Raw genomic sequence first — 26,981 nt, 5'->3', positions numbered from 1 at the left:
GTTTCTTGGTACTATTGACATTTTGGCCAAATAATTCTTTGCAGTGGGGCTGTCTTATGCATTGGAAGATGTTTAGCAGCACCCTTTACATACTCAAAATATCCAAATCAATACAATTATTGGTGGAAATGAAAATGTGTTTTTTTATTTTATGGAAGAAACCATATGAACTTCTTGGCCAACCCAGTACATATGTTTTTGTTTTGCATTATAACTGTCATTGCAATGTTATTATTTTTGCTTTAAAATTAAAAGAAGAAAAAGTATGTGCTTTTACATTTGTGAACATATTTATGATTCCCAATGCTATTTATCCTTTCCTGTATAATATAGTTTCCCATCTGGTATAATTTCTCTTCAGCACAAATAACATATTTTAGCATATATTATAATGTAAGTCTGCTAGAAATAAATTCACTCATTTTGTTTATCTGAAAATACTTTTATTTTATCTTACCAGCTTTGAAGGATACATGCACTGGGTATAAAATTATGGGTTCAGTCAGTTTTTTATTTTAGCATTTAATGACTTCATTCTCTTGTCTCCTAGCCTCCAATGCTTCTGTGTGTGATATATCTTTTTTTCTTCTCTGCTTCATTTTAATTGTTTTCTTTATCTCTATTTCTCAGCAGTTTGGTTTCAATGTGCCCGAGTATAGTTTTGGTGTTTTTATCCTGCTTGGAGTTTGCTGAACTTCTTCAGTCTGGATCTGTAGGGTTTTTGTATTTACTATATTTGATCAATTTTAACCATTACTTATTCATTTTTTCACCTTTATTTTATTTCTTTTTCTTCCACGTATGTTAGAGTGCTTCATATTGTGAACTGGTTGAGCCTGTTTCTTTGTGTGTGTTTTGAAATCGTTGTTTATCTGTGTATTTTAGCCTGGGTACTTTCAATCAGCCTTTCTTCAGGTTCGTCCATGCCTTCATTGGCCAGTATCTAATATGTCAGTAAGTACATCCAACATCTTTTCCCCTTAAATGTTGTCCTTTCCAGTTCTAAAATCTTCATTTGGTTCCTTTTTTTATCATTTCCATTCTCGCTGCTATTTTCTATTTGATTACTAATTATGTCTTTCTTTTTCTTTAAGTACTATAACATTTATAGGAGCTGCTAATTCTAGATCTGAGTCATTTTTTGATCTTTGTGTCGACCGCTTACATTGCTTTGCTTATATCCATGTTTTGTGATCTTTATCTTATGTTACACATTTCTATGATATGTTGTAGAATATATTATTTTGTCTTCTGACAAAGAGTGTGTGTGTGTGTTTTGGCATTTAGATAAATAACTAGGAGATCCTCTTATCAGGTTGTATGTGTGTGTGTGTGTGCGTTGGAGGCAGAGGGGGTAGGTCTTGACTATTTTGCTGCTGTCTTTAGCCCTGGGGGTGGGGGTGGAGGGACCTTAGCTAGGTGTGATCATTAATCTGAGATTGTTTTCTGAGGTTTTCAGTGAATGTCCAATGCGCTTATTAACGTGTCTCCTTTCTGGCTGGTCTGGAAGTTCATCATATCCCAGCCCTCCGGTTTCTTCCTTCAGCTCTCAATCTGTGGTAGCTGTTCTATGCCAGGTTTTGAGGACTCTCATCTTAACCATGTGCAGTCCATGGATAAGGCCAAGGTCTCTGGGAATTCCCATGAGTCTTCCCCCCACTCCACCAGTTCCTTTTCTCTGGAACCTTCATCCACATGTCCAAGGCCCTTTATAGCCCCAAACCTCAATTTCTGACTCCTCAGTTTAAGAAAAAAGAAAGTGCTATACTTCAACCTCACCCTCCTATTCCAGGGTTTAAAAGAGCCACTTGCAGGAAGCTGGGGTTAACGTGGTACTTACCTCATATATTTTCTTTCTCTCGAAGATCAAAACCCTGTAATTCCAGTTGGCAGGTGCCAGGAAACTATTGCCTCGTGTATTTGCAAAGGTTTACCATTGTTTACATCAGGAAGTTATGTATGATACCAGTTATTCTGACTTCAAGGATGTTGACACATGGAGTTTTAAAAATAGGAAAATTTCATGTAAAAAAAACACCACATTTCCAACCTCAGTTGATCATTTCTGGGGCTCTTTAGAATATTCAAAATGACTTTCTAAAACATATTATGAAGTTTAAATTGAAGTGTGGGAATTTGAAAATATCCCCCACTTTCATTCTTATCCACCGAAAGGAAGACAGACTGAGGCACCCGAGGCTCACAGGCTCCTTCACGAATGTGCACGGGTATTGGGTGTAGTTGCCTTGATTTTCAAACTCAGTCACAGTGGGCATTTGGTGACATAGTGTGTACATGCTCACTTCGTAAGAACCAATGATGATTTTAGTGTAGAATTGCACAGTTCCTCCAATAATTGCTCTCTGTCTCCAGAATATTCAGACTCATGGAAATAATTTTGATGATAAAATGAATTGTAATATGATATATCCCCTCCCCCAAGGGCCTCCCACTTCCCACTCCCACTCCACTTCTATACTTGTAGGCTTCCGGCTAGAGGCTAAGTCCAGCAGGTATGTGATACTGTGCCTTGTTAGGAGGGGTTAAGAATCTGAAAATTACATCACTTCTCAGATTCATGTCAAAAATGCGTGTGTCAGTGCCATTGACTTTGCTCCAACTCTTGGCAACCCTACGAATGAGTGATCTCCACAATATCCTGTTCTCAGCATCCCTTCTCAGCTTCTGTAAACTCAGGCCTATGGCTTCCTTTATGGAGCCAATTCATCTCATAATTGGTCTTCCTCTTTCCTTGCCGCCTTCTGTTTTTCCCAGCATTATCTTTTCCAAGGAACCCTGCCTTTGCATGGTGTGCTCAAAGTGAGACAGAATTAGTTTTGTCATCTTTGCTCCCAGCAATGTGTCAGCCTTGATTTGCTCTAGGACCCACTTGTTCATCTTCCTTGCAGCTCAGGGTATCCACAGAGCTCTCCTCCATCTCAAATGAATCATTTTATTTTTCCTATCAGCCTTCTTCACTGTCCAACTTTCACATCTGTACACAATAATTTGGAATACAAGGGCGTGGAAGATCTCAGACTTGGTCTTTAATGACACCTGTTTGGCCTTGGTGATCTCTAACTCTTCACTGCTGCCCTTCTCAGTCTCAGCCTTTCCTTGATTTTTTGCCTGCACTCTCCATTTGAATTGATGACTGATCCAAAGGAAGGAAAATGTTTAACAATCTCACTGTTTTCATTGTCTACGTTAAACCTTTGCCAAAAACATCCTCTACCAGAAAAAGAGAAATGGTCAGGTTTATTTGTGTGCTCTCTCTATAGAGGACCAAATTAACCTCAAGGTAGCCTTGATTAGCCTTGATAGGGAAGAGGAACTCAGGATAGGTTACCTGGATTCCACAAGTAAAGTAACTTTTCTCTACCTACTGTTCAGGGTAATTTTTTCTCTTATCAGATATCATCTGAAAATTGTAACTAGAAGTAAAGGAAGTGAGTAATATTCCAGATACTATGTTAAGCACACCTTTACTGTCTTATTTACTAATCATAAACTTATAGTGATAGTAGCAGTAGCCTTAATTCACAGATGATGACACTGAGCTCCAGAGGAATTAAATAACTTGTCCAAGATTTAAAATCATGGACTCGAATCTGTCTATCTGCCTCCACAATTGTGTTTCCTGCATACCACAGTTTTCATCACTTTATGATGACATAACTTTACTTGGTTGCTTTGTAAGATACTACAAATATTATGTGAACAAAGAACCTTTATTATTAGACAAATCAGCTCGTTTTCCAGTAAAAAAATTACTTAGAGCCCTGGGTGCTGTAGCTCAGTGGATTGAGTGCAGGCTGTGAACCAAAGGGTCACTGGTTTGATTCCCAGGCGGGCACGTGCCTGGGTTGCAGGCCAGGTCCCAGTGGGGACCACGTGAGAGGCAACCACACATTGATGTTTCTCTCCCTCTTTTTCTCCCTCCCTCCCCCACTCTGTAAAAATGAATGAATAAAATCTTTTAAAAAATTATCTAGAAAGTATATAAAGGTTTCTGAATCTGTGTTTTTAAGTTATAAAATTAGACTTGTTCTAGTAACAACAATGCAGCTTTTTAAAAAATGCTTAATTTGAAATGATATATTTTAGCATTTTCTTTGTCTCTTGTCCACATGGAAAACAATCATTCTCTTGCTTGATTTAATAGTATTATGTCTGACAATACACTATATAAAGCAAACCAAAGATTTTCAAGATCTCTGCATCTAAAAGCTGTTAATGAAGTTAGCAAACTAGAAGCTTCCCAGCCAGATATTCAAAGTTATATAATCAAAGAAAGTATGTCTCTGGGGTTGTCAGACATAAATTGTGTTTAAAAATAATCAATTTTTATTCTCGTTTCCTTATATATTACCCAATAAACAAGATTGCACAGAAAATAGGAACGATGCTTTTGTACATTGAAAAGGATTTGGATTTGGGTTTTGATTTGAAAAGGAAAACGATCAGACTGAGAGGATCCTTTGTAGCTAGCATATGCTTGGAAAATCAGTAATTTTTACATATCATAGAGAGAATCATTAGTCATAATTACTAACATAAGAGCTAAGTTTAATTTCTCTGATTATATTCTTATTTATATTTTGCATTTTGTTTTCTTAATAATATATTATCACCATTTTTTGATATGTAAGTCCTAATTTTGAAAAAACATATTTTTATATTGGCTCTTTAATTTCAAGGATTATTTATCTTATACGAATGGTAAAGGTATAAAAGGCTTAAGTCAAAATGGACGCCTAGTTCAACAAACATTTCTTGTTTATATATAGGGGAACAGGGAACCTAAGAAGTTCCCAATTTCAACACAAAGTAGAGATATGCAGGAATAAAAATCCAGCTCTCATCATATCTTATCACCAAATTATTTTGTTGAAGTAGTTGTTTTTTTCTAAATTCTAATAACGGTTGAGAACAAGAGGGGAATATAACCACTGTGGCACTTACCACCAAGAAGATTAAGCAGATTCACATATAATATAATGTGAGGCAGTGTTGTGAAGAAAAAAGCAAAGTAACGGATTAGAAAGTGACTGGAGAATGTGCTAAATTATGTAAGGTAGTCGGAGAGGTGTCTGAGAGTCCCATCTGAGCAGTGACCTTAATGAAATGTGAGATCAAGCTGTGTTAATTTGTTGTTAAAGAGGTTTTCACAAACAAAGGCTGTAAAGGACTTGAAATGGGTTATGTTTGGTGTTTTGGGGAATCAGAGAGGAGACCAGGGCTGTGATGCAATGAGTGTTCCTTCATTCCTTTCAATTTCATCCCAAGGGTAATTACAGCCAGCACGGTAAGGAGGAAATGTGGGTCTGCAAAGAACGGGAAAAAGATAAATCAGAAGTATGGGACCAGTTAATTATATTAACTATACAGGGTTAGACAAGCCATATATTGCTACTTGAGTTGGGAAACATACACCTGGCAGGTAAAGCTAGGAGGAGCAACAGTGGCTGTGCATCTGGGAGAGCCCCTTCAAAAACGTCTGCTGAGCCAGCGTGTGCTGTTGTTTGCATTTTGATTCCCATGGATACATTCCACATGCTAAGGGCCATTCATATGCACAATGACCAGTCTCTTAAACTTACAGAACGTACTGGGATCAGAGTTTGGACCTAGGCATAGTCTCGATATTAACCCAATGAGTGACTGTAGCCTCTGTAGTTGTGTTCTGTAGGGTAAAAGCTGTTTAGAAACAAAACTTTGTTTCTCGATTTTGCACGATCAATCTTTATAACCAAGAGCCAGTAGAAATTACGTGCAATTCCCTCCTACGCGTTCTCAACAGCGGACCTATCCTTTGGGTTCATTGTATTTAAGCATTTAAAAAATCCTCTCTCTTTTTTGTATCTATATTTTTTTTCTGCAGGATGTTTTCACTCCAGAATGCAAGTTTAAGGAATCTGTGTTTGAAAACTACTACGTGATCTATTCTTCCACACTGTACCGTCAGCAAGAATCAGGCCGAGCATGGTTTCTGGGACTCAATAAAGAAGGTCAAATTATGAAGGGGAACAGAGTGAAGAAAACCAAGCCCTCATCACATTTTGTACCCAAACCTATTGAAGGTAAGAAGCGAACTTCTTTTCGTCTTTAGAATCTGATTGGTGTGTTTATGCCAATTCTTCTTATCCCTTCACTCAGCAGAGCTTCCTTAGCAGGCAACACGTCAGAGCAAAAATTCAGAAAGCACAATGGCACCTGTACATATTTTTAAAAAAGAAAATTATATCACAAATATTTGGTACTTAGAAAAACTGCTTGGATATGGAAAGGTAGAAAATTCCTGAACGTAGAAAAGTAGTGGTAGTTACCATTTGTAATAAAATGTCCTTCTTTTTGGAAAACAACAATGTAATGTCTCAAGCTACACCCTTACAAAACCAGGAACAACATTTCAGTGCTTTAAAGTTTTCAGAAGACTTTTAGAAATATGTGTCTACACTAATTGCTATATCTTTATGAACATATCTAACAACATAATGTACTAATTTTTCTTTGTATTTTTGAGGAAAGAAAGTAGTATGCTATACTGTGATCAAGAAATATTTATTTATAGCATGAAATTTTATTCTCATTTGAGCCTATAACTTCCCCTCCCCCGTTATTTAATGTAATGATGTTGAAGTGACATGTACTACGTGACTTATTTCAAGCTGAGCTGTGGAATGAGTAATCGTGTGCTGAGTAAACCCACGGTGCGCAGCATTTCTCCCGAGTAGGATGAGACTGTGTCATTGGAGTGACCGCCTCTACCGCACACAGACAGGTTTTCGCCACGGGCTCAGAGAGTGGCGACGGTCTGCACACGTGCCCCTGTAACACTCTTCTCCTTTAAGTGTCACACATTCTGATTACTTAAGCATTGATTGAGGCTCCTGCCCGAGAAAATGTGGAAATTGAGGCAGTGCATTGCTATGCATTATCACTTTACTTGTACATGGCTAGTGGATACTTGGCCCTGTACAAAGTATCACAGAGACACATGGTTCATGCCACAAGATCCTTGATGTTTGGTCCTTCCCGTGGAGGTTTTTGTTCCACACTCTGAGTTTTTAACCGCACAAAACTGAACTTGCCTTTTGGTGATATTTTTCACTAATTTGGGCCCCATGTAGTTTTCTTTGCCCTTCCCTCCCCACAATTTCCATGGTCTTATTGCCTGGACAATGCCTGTTACTTCTCGTGAAGAAAAAGCAATTTAGTAACCAGTGCTTCTGTGAGGGCCTCCCTGACTTCCTTCAAGGAGAACTAAGCATTCTGTCACCTTATCATTGCACACATTTCTCTTCCCTGGAAATTATCCCATTGTATTAAATTTACCTATTTTCTACTGTCTCCTCGTATCCATAGTTAGCTCAGTTTTTGAATGAATGGAACATGTTTTATTTTTCCTTTATTTCCTCCTATCTCCTTGTATCTTGTGCAGTGTCTGGCATATCACAAAGATATTCAATATACAGTTGTCAAATGAGTAGTAAACATGTGAATGAACAAATGAATGAATAAGTAAATACAAAGCAAAGAAGAACTACCTGTTCCAGAGACCTTTATAATGTTCTTGGAGATAAGAAATGTTTACTATTAGCAATAGTGTAATGTAAAAAGGTACATTATACATTGCAGGAAATTCTGTTGGGGTTTAGGGAAGGATCTATCACTTCCACCACAAAAAGATGCCATGGAAAAGACCATATGTAAAGGTACCTCAGGCTTAGGCCTTGTTGGGACCATCTGAGATGAGAGGTGGAGATTAGGCAGAACAAAAACACTCTGGCAGACTTGTGAATAGAGGCAGACATGCACCGCTTGTAGGGTTAGGCGGAGGGTGCCTAAGAAAGAGATAATATTTCCCATGGACAAATATATTGATTCTAAAAATGATGTTTTGAACAAATTTTCCTTTTAACTTTGTATTTAAGTTGACTTTTTTTTGTTTGTTATGCAAGAATTATATTCTCATTAACAACTTGTGGAAAGTGAAAAGGAAAATATCTTTGTGTTTCATTCATCCCTTTTATGACCAATATATTCCATACTACCCCCCCCCCCCCCAAAAAAAGAAAGAAATGCCTGTAACCTGCCACGCCAATCATAACTGCACTTTGGTTAGTCAGGCTTCCTCCTGAGTCCGGACACGTTTGGGAAGGAAACGTGTGCCACGATCGTGTTCCTAGAGCGGCTTTCGTCCTACACTTATTGCCACGTTTCAGCACAAATGTAGGAAGAGTCGACTAGACATTTCTAGTTGTGTACATTGAATCAGGTTTGCTGTATATAACATAAAACCCTGTGGAGAGCAATTTAATTATAAAAAGTTTTATTCTCTCACAAGCCAAATCTAGTGTCGCTTCTCCAGGGCTAGTACTGTGTCCTTCCTGTTGTTCCGGACCCTGGCTGCGTCGGCTTGTGGTGCCTCTCCCCCTGGTGTGTTGTACACAGTGCATCGGCACAACCTCACACAATGGCCCTGGCTCTGCCCTGACCCCCATGACCCAGCTGGCACCCTCATTCCAGTCAGAGGACAGAGGAAGGGGTGAAGGAGATGGCCTGTGCCCATGTTCTCTTCAACACGGTCTCCATCCGTTGCCATATGATATCTCCATCGCTCTGACCACAACACAGTTAGGTGGCTATACTTAGGAGCAGGGAAGACTGGGACAGTATTTTTTCTGGATGGGACTTCAGAAAAAATGGGACAACCAGGAGCCTCTGCTTTGACCTATCATTGCCTTAACTTCAGAATAGCTCTGATTCCTAATTTTGTCATTGACATTTTTGGTTCATTGGCCATTTTCATTTTTCTTATCTACTGATGCTTTAGGATGATTTTCCTTTTCTAGGAAAAAATAAGTTCCATTTTAAATCAGATTTGCTAATGCTTGGATTTACTTCCAAGGCTCTTTGTCTCTCTGGATTACGGGACTGAACCTTAGGTGTGAAGTATATAGAATGTGAGGAGAATCGCTTCCAAAAATGAGAACAAGAACTGAAATGGTTTCAGACTAAAGACCTTTTAATTGCCTAGAAATTTCTTTGCCTTTTGTCCCAGAGAGCAAAGCTCACTCTTTTGAACAGTATTACATAACAGCTTTAGAAATGCTTGCTTTGTAGTTATTGTTCTACACATATCTCAATTATTGCCTCTTTCAGTTTTCAATCCATTTCTACCAAGGAGACCCTAGTACCATTCCTGTTTTACAAATGTGGAAACCGAAGCACAGAAACATTAAGTAATTACTTTTCCAATCGAGCAGCTATTAAGTGTCAGAGCCAGAATTCAAATCTTCTTTTTAAATCTTCAATATTCTTGCTCCCTAGAAATAAAAGACCTTTTTTTATCTTTATTGTATTTTTTTCCATTACCATTTAGTACCCTTATACCCCCTCCCCCAGCAATCAGCACACTGTTGTCCGTGGCCATGACTCATTTGTTTTCCTTTTTGCTCAGCCCTCCACCCCCTCGCCTCCCTGCTACTGCACTAGCTGTCATCCTGCTCTCCATCTATGAGTCTGTCCCCATTTTCCTTGTTCAGTTTGTTCATTAGATTCCACATATGAAATCAGGTGGTATTTGTCCTTCTCTGACTAGCTTATTTCACTTAGCATAAGTTCTCCAGGTCCATCCATACTGTTGCAAAGGTAAAACTTTCTTTTTTATGGCCACATAGTATTCCATTGCATATATGTCCCACAGTTGTTTTATCCACTCATCTACTGATGGACACTTGGGCTGATTCCATAGCTCAGTGGTTGTAAATAACACCACAATGAACATAAGGGTGCTTATGTTCTTTCACATTAGTGTTTTGGGTTCCTTCGGACATATTCCCAGAAGTGGGATCACTGGGTCAAAAGGCAGGTCCATTTTTAATTTTTTTGAGGTATCTCCATACTGCTTTCCACAGTTACTGCCCCAGTCTGCATTCCCACCAACAGTGCAAAAGGGTTTCCCTTTCTCCACATCCTCACCAGCACTTGTTGTTTGTTGATTTATGGATGATGGCCATTCTGACAGATGTGAGGTGATAGCTCATTGTGGTTTTAATTTGCATCTCTCTGATAATTAGTGATGTTGAGCATCTTTTCATATATCCATTGGCCATCTGTATGTCCTCTTTGGAGAAGTGTCTATTCAAGTTCTTTGCCCATTTTTTAATTGGGTTGGTTTTTGGTGTTGAGGTTTGTAAGTTCTTTATAAGTGTTGGATATTAACCTCTTATCAGATGCATCTGTGAATATGTTCTCTCATTCTGTGGGTCATCTTTTTACTTTGTTGATGATTTCCTTTGCTGTGCAAAGACTTTTAAGTTTGATGTAGTCCCATTCATTATTTTTTCTTTTGTTTCCCTTGCATGGGGAGATATACTTGATAAAAAATCACTCCAAGCAATGTCTCAGATTTTGCTGCTTATGTTTTCTTCTAGGATTTTTGTGGTTTCTGGTCTAACATTTAAGTCTTTGATTCATTTTGAATTTTTAGATTCATGGAGACCTTCCTGCACTTATATTATAACTTACTTGATAGACATGAAATTGGTCTGTACTCTTATGCCTCATCAATACTTTGATATCATTATTGTAATTATAAAACACATCCAATAATTCTCCATGGAGAATTTTATATCATTAAATGATGCTTACTGGTTAGCATTATTATCAGAGATATGTACACTTGAGGCATTATTTTTGGGAGAACTTTTTTCTCCCTGCCAGGAACCCAAAACTACTCTTGCTGCCATTATTATTGCTACTAATTCTGGTCTTACTACTTCTATAACAATTTATCAATCTACTATTTGTTAGGCAAGTTAAATATGTTATCTGCTTAAATCTTACAGCAGCCCTATATTATATATTGTCATTTTATAGATGAGGAAACTGATATGTAAAGTAATGAACCTGCCCAAGTTCACACGGCTAGATAAATACAAAACTGGGACTGCAATCCAGGAAGCCTAGCGTCAATGCCTCTGAACCTCACCCCTCTACTGTGCTGGTCTTCAATCTGAAGCAAGCCGATGTACATGCAAAGACTCCAACAAGTTATAAAGAGCAAAGCGGAAGTATCATACTATGATGCAGCTTGAATAGTTAGCTGATTCTATAGCACGCAAAACTGAGGCAGTAAGCGCGTGTATGATGATACACATTCATATTGGTAGATGATCAGATAAGATAGTTAAGGGAGTGCTGTGGTAAAATCAGGCAAGAAAGAATTAAGCAACATCACTTTTTCAGATGAATTTTAACAGACTTCATTCCCTACTCTGTAAAAGAAGAACCGAGACCAGACGATTCCTACAGTTTTTGGCAATGACGTTCTGTGGCAGGTTTTATAAGCACTTTATTGTAAAGCCATGTTCCTTCATGGAACCCGTCATAGGATTTACAGATAATAAGACTCTAAACACACTTACTTTATTGAATTATTGAATGAATAAAATATAATTTTATGAACTATTTCCATAATGGGTGGTTTATGACTTTTATTGAAGGGACGGTTAGAATGAGGGACATTCTAGCCATAATACTTAGCTTAGAGTTTTTGATAATACTTTTTCCATATGTCAAATATAAAGCATATAACTAGAAGATACTTTTACAAAAGAAATAGAAAATGACAACTTCATAAGAAATTATACTGCTGTTTAACCAGACGGGTTGTCAATTATTTTTAGTTTTTGAAGGAATTTTTGTAAACCCACAAGCCTACCACTAGTCCTGATACCAACAGAGTCAGTAGTCCAGACAGGAGGCATCTCTTCTTTGCGAAGGGAGCTGGGCCCTTATGGAGGACAGCCAGAGTAGGTTTGTTTTGTTTTTGTTTCTTCATTTCCAAAAGCTCTGCCGTTTTTGCAGTCTTGCTGATGATATAATTCTGATGTCAGGATTCCCCAAATTAAGCTCTGCCAGTTTGAGGATCTTTCAGTCCCACACTGATTGCACGATAATACAGTATTTATCCACCAACCCCTTCCTCTGCACAGCTTTGCTCTCCATCCTGTGTTTAGAACACAGGAGGTGTTAATGAGGGGTTGTGAGAGCATTTTATTCACACAGATGGATGGACTCAATATTTAAACCCATTACTACGTGCTTTGTACTTAAACCTCCACTTACGTGGGTCCTGTCCCCTGGAATTTAAGACAACAGTGCAGCCTTCACAATTCTCAGTTTTGCCCTTTTAGAGCATTGTTCACGCCACAGATGAGTAACTCCCCATATTTAAATTGTCTTAGTGGTGACCTCCCCCTTTAGCTCCAGATACAGCAGAAAATACTCTTTTACAAAGAACAAGATAAAGTCTCCCTTTTGGCTCCTTCCTACTTCAGGAAGCTCATTACTTAGCTTCTGCACAGTGGATGGTATTCAGAATCCAGTTTCTTCCCTCTGAAAAGCATGTGTGCACTTTCTAAAGATTTAAGCATGAAGAACTTAATTCTGGAGGAAAAAAGTAGGTTTCCAAAATAAAATTAGTAAATATCAATAGAGAGTCATTGCTACAGAAGTTATTAAACCTGAAATAAAAGGACATGTGCCCCTTCCCACCAATTTATTTTCGGGTGGGAACACAGCACTAACACACACACACACACACACACGCATGCACGCACACACAAGGCAACCGACGTAAGTCCTGATAGCATGGGTAGGTCAGGGCTTCCCAACCTGCTGTGTCAGAGCCATCTGGAGAGTTTGTAAGTGCTACAGATTCTCAGAACAAACCCCCAAAGTGTCTGTTTTACTTATTCATGACCTAGGAATCAACAGGTTTAAAATATTGTTCGAGTGATTCTAATGGCAACCAGTTTTGAGACTCAGTGTTCTCACCTGAATTTGTTGTTTTTAGGCACATTTTGGTCCAATCTTGGCATCAGAAAATATTAAATTGTTATGATTAATATATTGGACTTAGCCTAATTTACTACAGTATAAATTGACATTCTGACATCATGAAATTAAATATATTAAACATGTTACATTTTTACATTTTCTACCCCTATTAAGATGGGTGCCTGTTAGTGCTGGTTAAATTATCTTTTGGAATTAGTAGAGATGATGCCAAGTATTTTACTAAATTGATCACCGAGAAAGCGCAACCTAATAGAAATGAATTAATCATGGATAAGTAAATGTCTGATTCTTCTGATAACAGTTTTGCCTATGATTTTCTAAGTAATTTTGAGAAAGTAATCTACTTTCTTTAACCTCAGTAACCTCTGAAGGTCAAGTCAATAATAAATTCCTTGCCGTGGCTGCATAGCTCAATGGATTGGAGCACTGTACCGTGAACCTTGACTAGGTTGTGGGTTCAGTCCCCACCTGGGGCACAGAAGAGAGGCAACTGATGGATGTTTCTCTCTCATATCGATGCTTTGCTCTCTCTCCCTTATGCTCTCTCTAAAATCAATAGATCAATAAAGCCTTTAAATATATATAATAATAGTAAATTCCATCTGTTTCATAGGAATAGTATGAAGATTAGACATTACAAGAAAGTTGGATTTCTAACATCTGTCCAATCAGTGAAAAGTGCCTTTTATTTTCCCTTGGAAATTGGACATTGTGTTATTGTGCTACGTATTGGACAAGTGCCGTAGGGGGTGACTTTGACTAAGGGATGAGAAATGGTGAAAATTGAATCTGGAGCAAAAAAACAACAGAACAAATCATGAGTCCTGAGGTAAAGCTCCAGTTGGAAGGACACCAATGGCAAACTGATTTTGATATTTTTGTTTCAATTAACTAGAAAGATAACTACATGGTTTGTTTTCCAAAATCTCTTTCTGGGCCCAACCATACTAAATGACAGAAACAGAAAGATGGAGCAGAAAATTACCTCGGATGCCACTGATTGTTTTAATTACTTGAAAGGCAAGAAATAGGTGCAACCACCTCTCCTCCATCTTTTGAGTTTGGGATCTCTGCCAGCCTGTGACATCTTCTGTCCCCAAACCACTGTAACTCCTTCAAAGCAGCTGCTTCCTGCATTTGACTTCAGTCTTTCATAAGGCCCTCCCACCGCTCCCCATACCTCCTTCTACCATCTCTCTCTCTTACACACAAACATTGCTTCTGATCTCTTTCTAAATGAAGACAGATTTTTTTTGTTCACAATGTCTCCTAATTCTTTATAATAAATATTTGCAGCATACTGAGTAGATTTTTTTGACAATACATGGCTTCTGAACCAGCACTTAAATTCTCTGTCAGTTCCAAAGGGTTTCCATGTGACATCAATTAAGGTGTGAAATTTGCTTCATGTTAATTGCCCACACCCTTCCATGGTCTGCTATGAAGACAATTAAGTATCTTTAATGGTACATTAACTGGGAGAGCAATCTAACCTTTCTACTTCTTGAAAATTACAGAGGGCCGAGGAAAATTTTATTTTATTGGTGATAATAGAAAGATTAGTCATATTTTATTACTTTTCTTATGAAAATTGATACAGGATGGACGTTCTTTTTAGAACATCTTTTATGAGCTTTGTTAGAAACTGGAGATAACGTGTCTCCATTTGGAAAACAAAGTTTGCCGACCAGGATCGCCCCCCACACGCGGGTTCCAGCTCTCCACGGCACGGCAGTGTTGCCACGCAACGACTCACACCGAGTTTGCCCCGTGACCACCAGAACGGTCAAGTTGTAAGTGATTTGCAAGCAGCCAGGTGTAATATAAAAGTAATACTTAGTAGCAGGTGTATTACCTCATATTTCATTTGCGTGGCTCATGTTATTTTCGACACGCATCCGTAGCCAGAGTACCATTGGATAGTCGCTGACACTTTGGGAGTATGCGTGTTAAGTTTACCATTATCCGCGGGGAGGGGGAGGAGGGAGGATGGGGGAAAGAGGTGCAGGGGAGAGGAAGCATAAATGGTAGGTAGAAAATAGACAGGGGGAGGTTAAGAATAGTATAGGAAATGGAGAAGCTAAAGAACTTATATGTACGACCCATGGACATGAACAAAGTGGGGAGCTCTGCTGGTGGAAGGAGGGTACAAGGAAGGGGGGGAGAAAGAGAAAAAAATGGGACAACTATGATATCATAATCAATAAAGTATACTTAAAAATGTAAAAGAATAAAAATATAACCATAATACCAAAAAAGAGATTACCATTCTGATTTTAAAGCTGAGGAAACCAGGTTTAAGAGAATTTAACTAATTCACCTAGGGCCGTACATCTGGAAGGCAAAACTAGGACCAGAGCCGTTATCTTCCTCAGACACAGCTTCGCTCCCAGGTGCTGCTGGGTGAGGACTGGCCATTGCATTGTAACGTAAGGTCAGTGGTGACTTGACACGAGTGATGGCAGTGAAGGGAATGGGGCGGGAGTCTGATTAAAGTGGGTTCACGATATCAGGAGAGGTAAATAAAAGAAGAAAGTGATTCTGAATGACAGTTTTGAGCAGGTCTGTTCTGAAAGGGAAGGAGAGGAATGGGGATGTTAAAAAGCCAGTAGTTACATAGTGGAGTTTATTTAAGGCTCTTGCAAGATATTTATAGACTGATGGGAACGACTGTGGAGAAAGAAAACCAGTATCACAGCGGAGAGGGTCAGTGAGTAGAGGGATGGATCAAGCCCACAGAGGCAAGTGGAGGGCTGGCCTTGGATAGAATGGGCAGCTCCCAGGCACAGCAGCAAGCCAGAAGCCAGGACGTGTGTGAGCAGAAGTGTGCAGGTTGGTAATTTTTGTGGTGGGAATATGAAAACTTTCTCTTCTTCTTGTCTTTCCTAAGTGTCATCCAAAGTAAGGTGGTTTACTGATAAAAAGGAAGGAAGGGGGGGGAATGGAGGAGAGACAGAGAGGTAAAAGAATAGAGAGAGAAAGAAAAGAAACAGAGGAGAAGAGAAAAAAGAAAAGAAGGCAGGCCTGTTGTCTGAATCTGAGGAGGGTTTGAGGTGCTGCTGGAAGTTTGAGGGGAAAGAGAAGGTATGGAAGAGTCCTTGGGAAGACTGGGAGAGAGGGCTGGCTGGAGAAATACAGTAGGATTCCAGGAAGTGCTGAGCACCACACCCTTGAGATCTGGGGTCAAGCTTTTGAGTTGAGAGCAGTAGCAAGTTTTTATGTTTTTCTCCAGGAACATTAAATTGTTTGACTAGGAGCTTAGAGCAGGAACCCTGGAGTTGATCATACTTGAACTTGAATGCTGATTCTGCACTCTTATCAGCACACTACTATGAACAAACTACCCCTTTGTTCTTCCGGTTCCTCAATTGCAAAAGGGACCAACAATGTATCTATGTTTTAGGGTCCTTTAGAGTAATCTTAGTGTATATAAATTGCAGATATATCATAAGTGCTCAATTAATATTAGCTATGATTATGAAGACGGCTGTTACTTAAGAGAGTGCCCACGGAATGGTACCTGGCTCCTGTTTTTTATAGTTGCCTGAGTTATAGATAATAGCAGCTCCTGAAAGTGCCATTTTTTTCATACTTTTAAGAAAGGCATTATTTTCATTTAGGTTTTCCAGGAGACGTTTTTGATAACTGAAATAAAAGTGCTTTTTGAATGTTAAAAGTTGCAAACAGCGAATCTGAACGATCATAATGGCAAGGAATGCCTGCATATTCTGATAACCGCATTTGCAACAGAGGTGCCAGTGAAAAGAATATAGAAGAAAAACATTAAACAGAAAAGCCTGCCTTGGAAAGACTCATACCTGATGTTACAAAGAGAAGATGGATTTTATTTTTAACAAGCCTTCAAAGCCCAGCAATATACATTTGGACTTTTTCTTTTCTAATGGCACAATCTTGCATTTAAAACTAAAGCAAAAAATAGAGCAAATGCCAAATATTATTACACAGTTGGTAGCTTGCGGTCCTGTTATGACCGAGTGTAGCATTTTATTTGTGATTCCTGGACTGAAGGGCTTGCTATAGGGATATGGCCAGTGCATCTCAGGCAGCTGTGCAAATAGCAACCTTTGTTATGCCAAGGCACGAGGTAACCAGCGTCCACCATACAGGTGTGGTCTGCTCGCATTAAAGGGTTGAACTGGGGATTTCTACTGAATGCTCTGTGTTAAAATAATGTATGACGTGGGCTGTCGTTAGAAACCTACGCTTATCTTGTGTCGGCAAATGAGGAAGAATACTCTCTCATCCAATCTCTCTGCTTCACTTTTACTCTGAGAGCTGAGATGAATTTCTTGGCTTCAATGGACTATAGATCAAGAAAAGTCAAAACAGGAATAAAAGGAAATATCCAGAAGAAGAGGAGGAGAATGGGGATGAGGGGGAAGAGGAGGAGAAGGAGACGGATGGGGAAGAAGATGAAGAACTCAGAACATATATCAGAATAGATAAAAAATAGGAAGAAACTTATTTTAAAAAGCCTACTAAAAACCAGACAGAAATGCTTCCTTTTGGAGAACATTATCTCCTTTTACCTCTTATCTAAAACTATCATGATACCACATGTGTTAGAGGGACAGTGATATTTATCTCAACAATGTGTGGGGTAAAAAAAAAGAGAAAATGTATTCTTCCTACATGAAAGAGGGAAGAGGGCAAGCAACGTGGTCAGGGGCAACCCAGAAGGGCCAGAGGAAAGAGCGGGAACGTTGTTAGTCTTCAGGTACTGCATCGTCAGGACACTGAATATTCTTAAAATTTGTTGGAGAATTGGGTAAAGTGAAATCTGAAGTACAGTTAGGAAATAGTTCCATACCAAGAGCTAGCATTAAATCATGTCCACTGAGTACAAAATCCCTAACGAAGAGTAGCAAAGTTCGGAACGAGACAGAGTCAGATAGTAACATCCAAGTTGCCTGAGTCAGAGGGTTTGTTTCCAGTTGTTAAATGGGTAGTGGTACTGAATCTGAGTTTCTCTTTAACAGAATCGGGGAGCTGGGAGGACAAGAAAGATAAGGAGTTGGGGTTTTTGTTTGTTTTTTCACTTTATTCCCAGTCTGGAAGATACTCATCATCAAATGGAACCAGAATGCCGAACTTGGCTCTCATAGCTGTAGTGGACCAAAATGCATAAAACAGAGGGAATGAGAAGAACATACTCAAGAACAAGATATTAAAAAAAAATTCTAGAGACTCCTAAAGCAAAGTAAATCGGTTCCTTATGAAATAATAGCTTATTATAACAGAAAGTGAGGGAACAGCTCCCTGCTTGAACATCATTGCACTATGAACTACTGCACGTCTAGAGACTGGGGATCTTTGCGATTACCAATAAGGTCCTGATTACTAGGAAGAGAAAAATTTAGTCTTGCGTGGGGTAGGAATGATTTGAGAAGCACAGATTCAGAGTGTAGAACTCATATAACTATCGAACGAAGATCAGAACCCAGGCAGCAACCCGGACATGCTTCTTAAAGGTTCCCCCCGACCGTTCAGTAGTATATGATTGGAAACTAATACCAGAACTTCAGATTCCCGCCAGGAGCCATATAACATTGTGATTAGTGTTTACTGTACAGAAAAGTATGTTATTTCCATATGTGGGATTAGTAACTCTTGATTGATCATGTGTTTAGTTTTACATGCTAAATGAAGCACCCACAAAACAGAAGGATAACTCTTCTCAACATGTCAATATGGAGACCAAGTGAACCCCGCCTTTCCATTGCAGTCAGAATTGTGGCTGTGGGGGTATATTAAATACTATTCCTATTAAATAAGCATCAGTGCCTCAGCTAGGCTTGCTTCTAAAACATAAGGTTGTGTCCACATGGTATCAGAACAACCTACGGAAGTTTCCAACGCTGCCAGCCTTTTCTTATGGAATCCATGCAGTAAGATGCGTGCTGACTGATTCTTCCTGACTAATCTGACTGCCTGTATTTAAGTCAGGTAAACAAACTTAGACATTTTTCCAGATAAGAAGATTGAATAAGTAGATTTTCCCCTATACACTTGTATACTTGATGGACATATTATTAACTTTGCATTCACTATCAGACTGAGGCTGATATAGATCATAATCATGGCTTAAATAGTCTAGCCAGAAATTCAGGAGGTCTGACCCAAATTAGCCCTGTCAGTCCTCACCACCTCTCTTTCACCACATTCTTCAGCCAGTCACTGTTTTTCTTACACAAACAGCGCTTCGTCCTTATTTATTAGATCATGCATCTCTCTAAATCCTCTGCATCTTACAAGGCTAAGTCAACAACAGTAGCTTGTTTATGTGCTACTTGCCATTTAACTCTCTGCGGTGGCTCTTTCTAACCTTTGGTTTGTGTGCATATCTGTGATCGCTTAGCTTTGAGCTCCTTCAGGGCGGGAACCAAGAGGTCATTTCTCACAGATGACACAGAATCAGGCAGGTGCCTGGTACAAAGTAAATAGTCACTTGTTCATAGAACAAATGAACACATTAATGCTTGAACAAATTCATTTTTGGCTCTTAGTTAGAAAAGAGTAATTGGCATTTGAAAAGAGAAAAAGTGAAAAGCCAGTAATAGGATGAAAGTGATGTAAGATTAGTTAAGCTGAGTTAAAAGGATCAGCAGATGTTTTGTGAACCAGTTCATCCTATCAAAGGGATCAAAGACACCGTGAACAAAAATAAAGAGGTAGGTTGTAACAAAGAATAAAAGCATTATTTGAGCACAAGATTGCAATCCAGGAGGCACAGATTCAGGCAGTGACTGAAATGGTGCTCCAGAAAAGAGAGGCAGGGTTTATGAAAGCAAAAACCACAAGTGCAGCTGCCATTTAGGTCCTCCATGCAAAAGAAGGATTGGCATCTCTTAACAAGGATTGGTTATGTCAATATGAAAATAAGGGATGCAAAGACTTAGGTGCTGTTCCCATTTAGACCCTTGATGTAAATGAATGATGCTGGCTGCTGAAAGGATTGGCTCCTTTCAGAGTGAAGAGTGTAAATGGTGTGGTCCCCATGGTAAGGAGGAAGTTAAATCTGCGATGTGGTTTCATGGTTAGCCTAAAGGTCCAAACGTTCTTGAGTGGGACCTGCATACAGCAGAATCCTCTAGCCTCCTGGCTTCATTTTAGTTCTCTTGACAGAAATGACTGTATCTTGGCACTGTTCATTCACGACACTCTGCTTCTCCTAAGTCTACCTGTGGAGGTCAGGTCCAATCAGGTCCGGAAGTTTCCTCAACTAACCTCCCCATCATATAGTAATTTATAGCTTTAGTTCCTGATCAAAGCACGTCTCTCCCAGAGAACAGCAAATTCTTCTAAGACAGCACTATCTAATAGAAATAATATGAGCTATGTATGTAATTTAAAATTTTCCAGTAATCATTTTTAAAAATGTGAAACGCATCTTAATAATATATTTAACTCAATATATCCAAAATGTTATTATTTCAATATGTAATCAGTATAAAACCTTATGACAAAGATGTTTTATCTTTTTGTGTGATCTTTGAAATGTAGTATTTATTTTATACTTACAGTACATCTGAATTAGGACTAACCAAATTTTAAGTGCTCAGTAATCACATATGGCTAAATGGATACTATGTCAGGCCATGTACTCTTACGATGTCCTTCTCATCAGATTCTGCTATCCTCTCTTCAACCCTATACCCCTTCAATTACATCTCAACTCTCTCTTTCTTAGCACAGGCTTACGACTAGTATTTTGACAATTTGGGATTGCTGGGCCTTCCCATGCAAATGGACACCCCTGTCCTTAATAGTCACTTCTTTGTTTATAGCTTATACTCAGGTCACTGTTTCTGTATGTGTGATTTAAAAAAAATTATGTGTAATTATTAATTATGTTGTATGAAATTTGTACAACATAAAATTTACCATTTTAAGTGTACATTTCAGTGCCATTGTTACTAAACAGCAAGCAGGGTCCTGCTGCCCACTGCCGCCCTCTAGGCAAAATTCTGGAGGCAAGGGTTTGGTGATAAAGGAAAGGAGTCTTAATTCAAAAGCTACACAATTTTGGAACAACAGCTTTCCACATTCTTTAGTCACTTAAGCCCATCAATTAAGGCTAAACTCTTTGACTCTTTGTTTAAAAGCTTTAATCACTTAAGCCTGTCAATTAAGGCTAACCTCTAACTTTCCTTACTACTTGAAACACTTAAACCTATCAATCAAGTCTACACACTTTAACTGCCAGGGTTCTCCTATCATTCCTCCTATTAGTTTTTTAATTATCTTATTTCCATAGGGTTAATTAACATAAGATACAAAAGCTACACAATTTTGGTAGAATGGCAGGCTTCTGCCTCAGAGTTTGTCCCGTCTACAACACCCAAAGGAGAATAACCCTGCTACCCTCTGCCAGGCCAGCCCAATCTTAGGCTGTGCCCGGAGTTCCTTCCCATCCAAAATACTGTTCATTGGAAAACTCAGGCAGCTGCAGCATCCTCATCCAGGCACCCTCAAGGAAGAGAACCAGAGAGCCAGTCTCTGCCCTCCTTTTTATTTTAAATCTTCTGGCTCATAATTCCATGCACTCTGGAGGCATTCAGTTTATCAACCGATTCCATCCTAGACTGTTTACCATTGCCTCGAGCAGCCTCCTCCTACATTCCTTCTCATTCCTCCCAGTAATCTGACCAGATCTCTCTGAATCAATTAAGTACATTTACATATTTGTGTAGCCATTAGGTGACTACATTCTGTCACCTAAACTTTTTGGTATTTCGCAACTGAAACTCTGTACCCATTAAATATTAATTCCTCATTCTCCCTTCCCCCAGCCCCTGGCCACCATTATTCTACTTTCTGTCTTCATGAATTCAAGTACTCTAGGTATCTCACTTAAATAGAAATATAAAGTATTTTTCTTTTGTGTCTAGCTTATTTAATTTAGCATAATGTCCTCAAGGTTCATTCATACTTGTGTCAGAATCTCCTTCCTTTATAAGGCTGAACAGTATTTCATGGTATATGTGTATCACATTTAGTTTATTTACTGATCCTGTGATGGATGCTTTCATTGATCTCACCTTTTGGTTATTGTAGGTAATGCTACTATGAACATGTGTGTGCAAATGAAGTCAAATCTCAGTTCTTGAACTCTCCCATCCTGAACAATTTAGTTCTCAATCAAATTGTTTAAAACAACCCTGGCGGGGGGGGGGGGGAACAAAGCTGGAGGTCCCTGTCTTTAAATTATACCACATAGCCACAATAATTTAAAAAGTATGGTATTGGCAAAACAGACACACAGACCAATGATATAAAATTAAGAGCCCAGAAATAAGCCCACATTTGTATGGGCAACTAATGTTTGACAAAGGAACCAGAAATGTACCATGGAGAAAAGAAAGCCTCTTCAATAAATGGTGCCCAGGAAAAAATGGAAAGCCACATGCAAAAAACATGAAACTAGACTTATCCAACACCATACACAAAGGTTTACTCAATATGAACCAAAGACTTAATTATGAGACCTGGAACAATAAAATACATAGAAGAAAACGTAGGTACTAACTGTATGGACCTTGTTCTCGAGGTGATGTGTGGAAAAAGGAACCCTCATACTCTGCTGGTAGGAATGTAAGCTGGCAGCCATTATGGAAAACAGTATGGAGGTTCCTCAAAAAATTAAGAATAGAGTTACCAGATGACCCAGCCATCCCTCTTCTGGGTATCCACCCCCAAATTTTGAAAACACTCATAAAGATATATGTCCCCCTATGTTCATTGCAGCATTATTCGTGGTAGTAAGACATGGAGACAACGAAGTGCCTTGGATGACTGAAGATGTGGTTCATATATACAATGGAACACTACTCAGCCATAAGAAAGATGAAGTACTGCCATTTGTGACAGTGTAGATGGGTTTTTAGAGTATTGTGCTCAGCGAAGTAAGTCAGATGGAGAAGAACAGGGACCGCATGATTTCACTGATATGGGGGATGTAACACAAGGCAACAAATGAACAAACAAAAAACTCAGACACAGACTACAGTATGGTGGTAACCAGATGCGAATGGGTGTGGGAAGAAGTTGAAGGGGTTGAAGGGGGTCAAATCCATGGTGACAGAAGGACCCTAGACATTGTGTGATGAGCACACAATGAAATACACAGATGATATAGAATTGTACATTTGAAAGTTATATAATCTTACTAATGAATGTCACCCCAATAATACACATAATAATTTTGCATGGTGTGTTTAACAAACATATTTGGTACATATATTGTGTACTACCCAAAGTGTCGTTTGGGTTTTACCGGCATTAGCATCACCTGGCAGCTTATTAAACATGCAGAATCTCAAACCCACTACAGAGCTTTTGAATCAGAATCTGCATTTTAACAGCAGGCGATTCAAATGCACATTAACATTTAAGAAGCTCTACTGCTGAGTGCATTGGGAGAGACCTATCTCCTCATCCCCAGGCTAGTCTGAGGAGAGTCTTATTGCATTTTAGTTTTCTCATTCTAGTATTGGATTTGGAGTACTCTTAACCAAAACAAGTTATCACTATCTTCTCTAAAATGTGTTATTTAAAAATCCCATGAAAAGATTAGCTCTTTCATTCTCTTAAACATCTTTGAACACTTACAATGTGCTCAGCATTTCATCCTCATGGAAACGCTGTTTCGAAATGAAAATGTGTCTAAATTTACAGAGATAGAAATTGGCTGAGTAATCATGTGGACCCAGGCAGCGTGGCTTCCAAATTGGCGTCTTATCTACTACATTACATCTATTTAATCACAGTCATTCTCAGGTCTCACGTACCAGGGCAAAGCCCAAGGGAAGAAGCTATTTGATTAGAAATAACACTCAGACTAACAAGGCACTGTAGTGATGGCTCAATACATGGAGGGACTTAACTGTATGTTTCTAAGTCAAGGATGAAAACAACCCCAGATAGTTAAGTGAAATGTTCCATATGCCTTTCTACTGTCACATGTCTATCTCACAACAGTATAATGAATCATTTTAATGCACTCAATGTGGTGATAGATCGTATTTCATGATAATAACTATGACTTGAAAAACAGTGTTCTTTTGTGCAATAATATAGCAGCAGCCACGATAATTTACAAATGACTGAGCTTCAGAGCCAAAGGAAACAATGGAGAAGAAAACAAACTATTTATGTAGGTGGGAACCGAAATCACTCGGTTGCATAATCACTTTTCCTATTGCTGAATAGCAAAGAAGCCATGGACTGTGTTCATCACCTTAGGTGAAGGAAATCTGGAGTAATTGGGAAATTGGGAGATTTTCTTTTTTTTTACTTTTTTATGCCTTCTCCCCTATTATGTATGTAGGATATTCTATGTAGGAATATTCTTATGTAGGACATTCTGAAAATGGACAATAAATATTTCAATTTACCACAATGTCACTTACAGTGAGGTCAGATTAGAAGCCTTCATATAAGGATTTTTTTAGTCCATAGACTAAAAAACAAAATATCTTTTTCTGTCTTTTAAATGTTATACCCTTAATATCTCCTCTAACTCTAGATGAAAATCCTGTTGTAGAGGTTAGTAAACAGTAAGGACGGAAGCCTTATCTAGAAGAGAACAGAAACCACTCATATGTCTGCAGTTCAAGAAGACTTAGGTGGTTGTACTGATAGAACTGGAAGAGGATCAGGGGTATCTGTTAAATATATTATCGGGTTAGAACTTGTTTTTGCTGCGGGGAGAAGAGCTCATGATAAGAGTTAAAAATATTATTAAATCTAATTTGACATGTTTATTGAGACCAAACTGATGTCTACAATCATGATAAGTAATTATTACCATTTTGCTTTCCAGTGTGTATGTACAGAGAGCCATCACTACATGAAATTGGAGAAAAACAAGGGCGTTCGAGGAAAAGTTCTGGAACACCAACCATGAATGGAGGCAAAGTCGTGAATCAAGAGTCAACATAGCTGAGATCTCTTCCCTCTGTCCCTCTCTCATCCTTCCCTTTCTCCCCCAACCCTCCTTTACCCATTTCCTTCCAATAAATCCACCCAAGGAGAGAAAAATAAAATGGCAATGCAGGACCTAGTGGCTCCCCAAATCTTCCTTTGTGTAGGACAGGAAAATTGAACCAAAGCTTTCCTGTTGCAACGTGGTAGAAAATGCACACGCACAAACATTAGCACACATATAAGCAAGGGTAAAATAGATCAAGACTCCACAATCATCAAAGCAAATTGTGCGATTAACGGAGGGCTAATTGTAAAGAAGATGTAACTGTAATAAAGATGAAATAAAGTTATGAACTTAAAGAAAAGGGCTTTGGAGAATTGAACTTACAAATTGATGTAATACCCTAACTAGCTTAAGCTCTGGATAATGCTGTGATGAGTGCTTTGTTTTGATTTTGTATTTTCTTTGGGCATCTGAAATTAACACATTACATCCTGTTTTCAGGATTTTTTTAAAACCATGATATTGAACATTTATTTATAGATTTTTCTGATGCCTCCAAAATAAATAACAAGGAATCATTAAACACCAAGTTGAATCTAATGGTATTAGCAGGCTTAATTCCTTCATAAAAAGAGTTTTAGATTCTCCTAAGAGAATGTCATATCTTTATAAAAGGTATTAACCTAGGATCGCTCTCTGTTTTTTGTTTTGTTTTTTTTAGTAAATTAGATAAAAAGTTTTTCTAAGGCTGGAGTAACTTTGGGGATTTTTTTTTTGCTATTACCATGCCTGGGCAGTGATGTACAATTTATGTGTTCTTACTGTTTGGTCTGGTTTCTAACTTTGTAGACACCTTTGAGAGTGTAGGTGCATGTCTAGTTGTCTTAGAGTTTTTTTTACCATCTCTTGCAGCAGGAAAGAAGGAAGAGGGGTTTACCTAAGAAAATACATCCTAGAAAATTGGTCAAAGCAAATCGTGTCTGCCTCTGTAACTTGCCAGAGTTTTATGTGTACAGCGTTTTCCGAGCTCTGCCATGATGTTGGGAGGCTGGGCTGTGAGATTCCTAATTTACTATCTTAGGAAGCAGGTGGCTTGTTTGTTACTATATGTCCTAATTTATGAGTCTAGGTGACAATAAATGTGTCTCCTAGAACACAGGAGGGTACTTGTAATAGAATGAATTTTTCACGGGTATAGAGAAACAATATGGAATTAACAGCTATGCTTTCAACAAACGGTTGTGAGAGAAGCTTAAGGTAGAATACAAAAGAAAAGAAAGAAAACTCAGTGTAAGATGAGGCAAATGCATCATTAGGAATACTGAAGTATTAGAAAAAATATTAGGGAAGAAATGAACATTATTCAATTGCCTTGGAAATAGATCTTCTTAAGTCCTACGAATCAGGTATGGTGTAGAGACATCCAAATTAAAAGGACAAAACAGAATGTTAAAAAGTGTATGCAGATTTATGGATGTTGTCATTGAGGAGACTTAGCATGTTACTTCTCCTTTAAATCTCCTGTCCAGCATGTACTGTTCCAAATATGACTCCCTAAAATATATACACTTTGCAGAAGCTCTAGGTCCTCACTTCAATGACCTTGCCATTGGTTGCTGTATTCTTTCAAGGTCACTGTAGTTTCTCTCACTCTGCACAATCATTATTCTCCAATAGTGGTTTGTGTACTTCAATTCTATTTATGTTATCAGGAGGTTAGCAGAAAACAAAAGGGAAGAATTTACCTAATCAATTGCAAAGAAGGAAAGTTATGTATCTAGGCAAGGATTTTGAACACAAATTGGCAAGAAATATTTTTTTAACCAAAATATTTGGAAAGTAACAAATAAAGACATTTAAATTTTTAAAAAAAGGAATGTTGCTCTTCTAGGAAAAGAATGCCCTCGTAAAAAAAAAAATCTGATTGTATTTCTCCTTGTCACTCTTGATTCAACTGGATTATAAACGTACCTGTTTATGGTACCGTCCAGGACCAAACAAATCCCAAGCACAAAGCCTTATTTTCTTTGAAGAAGTGAAAGGAGGCTTCTACAAAATGGGTCACAGGCTCGTGTAGCACGAAATGACGTGAGCTTTTATGGGGATACACACACACACGCACGTATACATCCGCTCACCACAAACTCATCAGTAA

The 26,981-nt window shown here is 38.5% G+C and overlaps 1 protein-coding gene across 5 annotated transcripts in view; it reads left to right on the top strand.

Moving 5' to 3' along the window:
* The window catches only part of FGF12 (fibroblast growth factor 12), a 492,036-nt gene extending 467,040 nt beyond the window's left edge, over positions 1 to 24,996 (top strand). For all 5 annotated transcript variants that reach the window (XM_024556270.4, XM_024556271.4, XM_045192061.3 and 2 more), the window contains 2 exons: positions 5,885 to 6,083; positions 24,719 to 24,996. In XM_024556270.4, coding sequence (XP_024412038.1) covers positions 5,885 to 6,083; positions 24,719 to 24,837 — 318 coding nt within the window. In that variant the 3' untranslated portion in view covers positions 24,838 to 24,996. The remainder of the gene's footprint in view (positions 1 to 5,884; positions 6,084 to 24,718) is intronic.
* The last annotated feature ends 1,985 nt before the right edge of the window (positions 24,997 to 26,981 follow it).

The sequence above is a fragment of the Desmodus rotundus genome, chromosome 2 (assembly GCF_022682495.2).
Source record: "Desmodus rotundus isolate HL8 chromosome 2, HLdesRot8A.1, whole genome shotgun sequence".
Taxonomy (NCBI): domain Eukaryota; kingdom Metazoa; phylum Chordata; class Mammalia; order Chiroptera; family Phyllostomidae; genus Desmodus; species Desmodus rotundus.
Note: the sequence above shows the minus strand (reverse complement) of the source record. Positions and strands in the feature narration are given on the sequence as shown.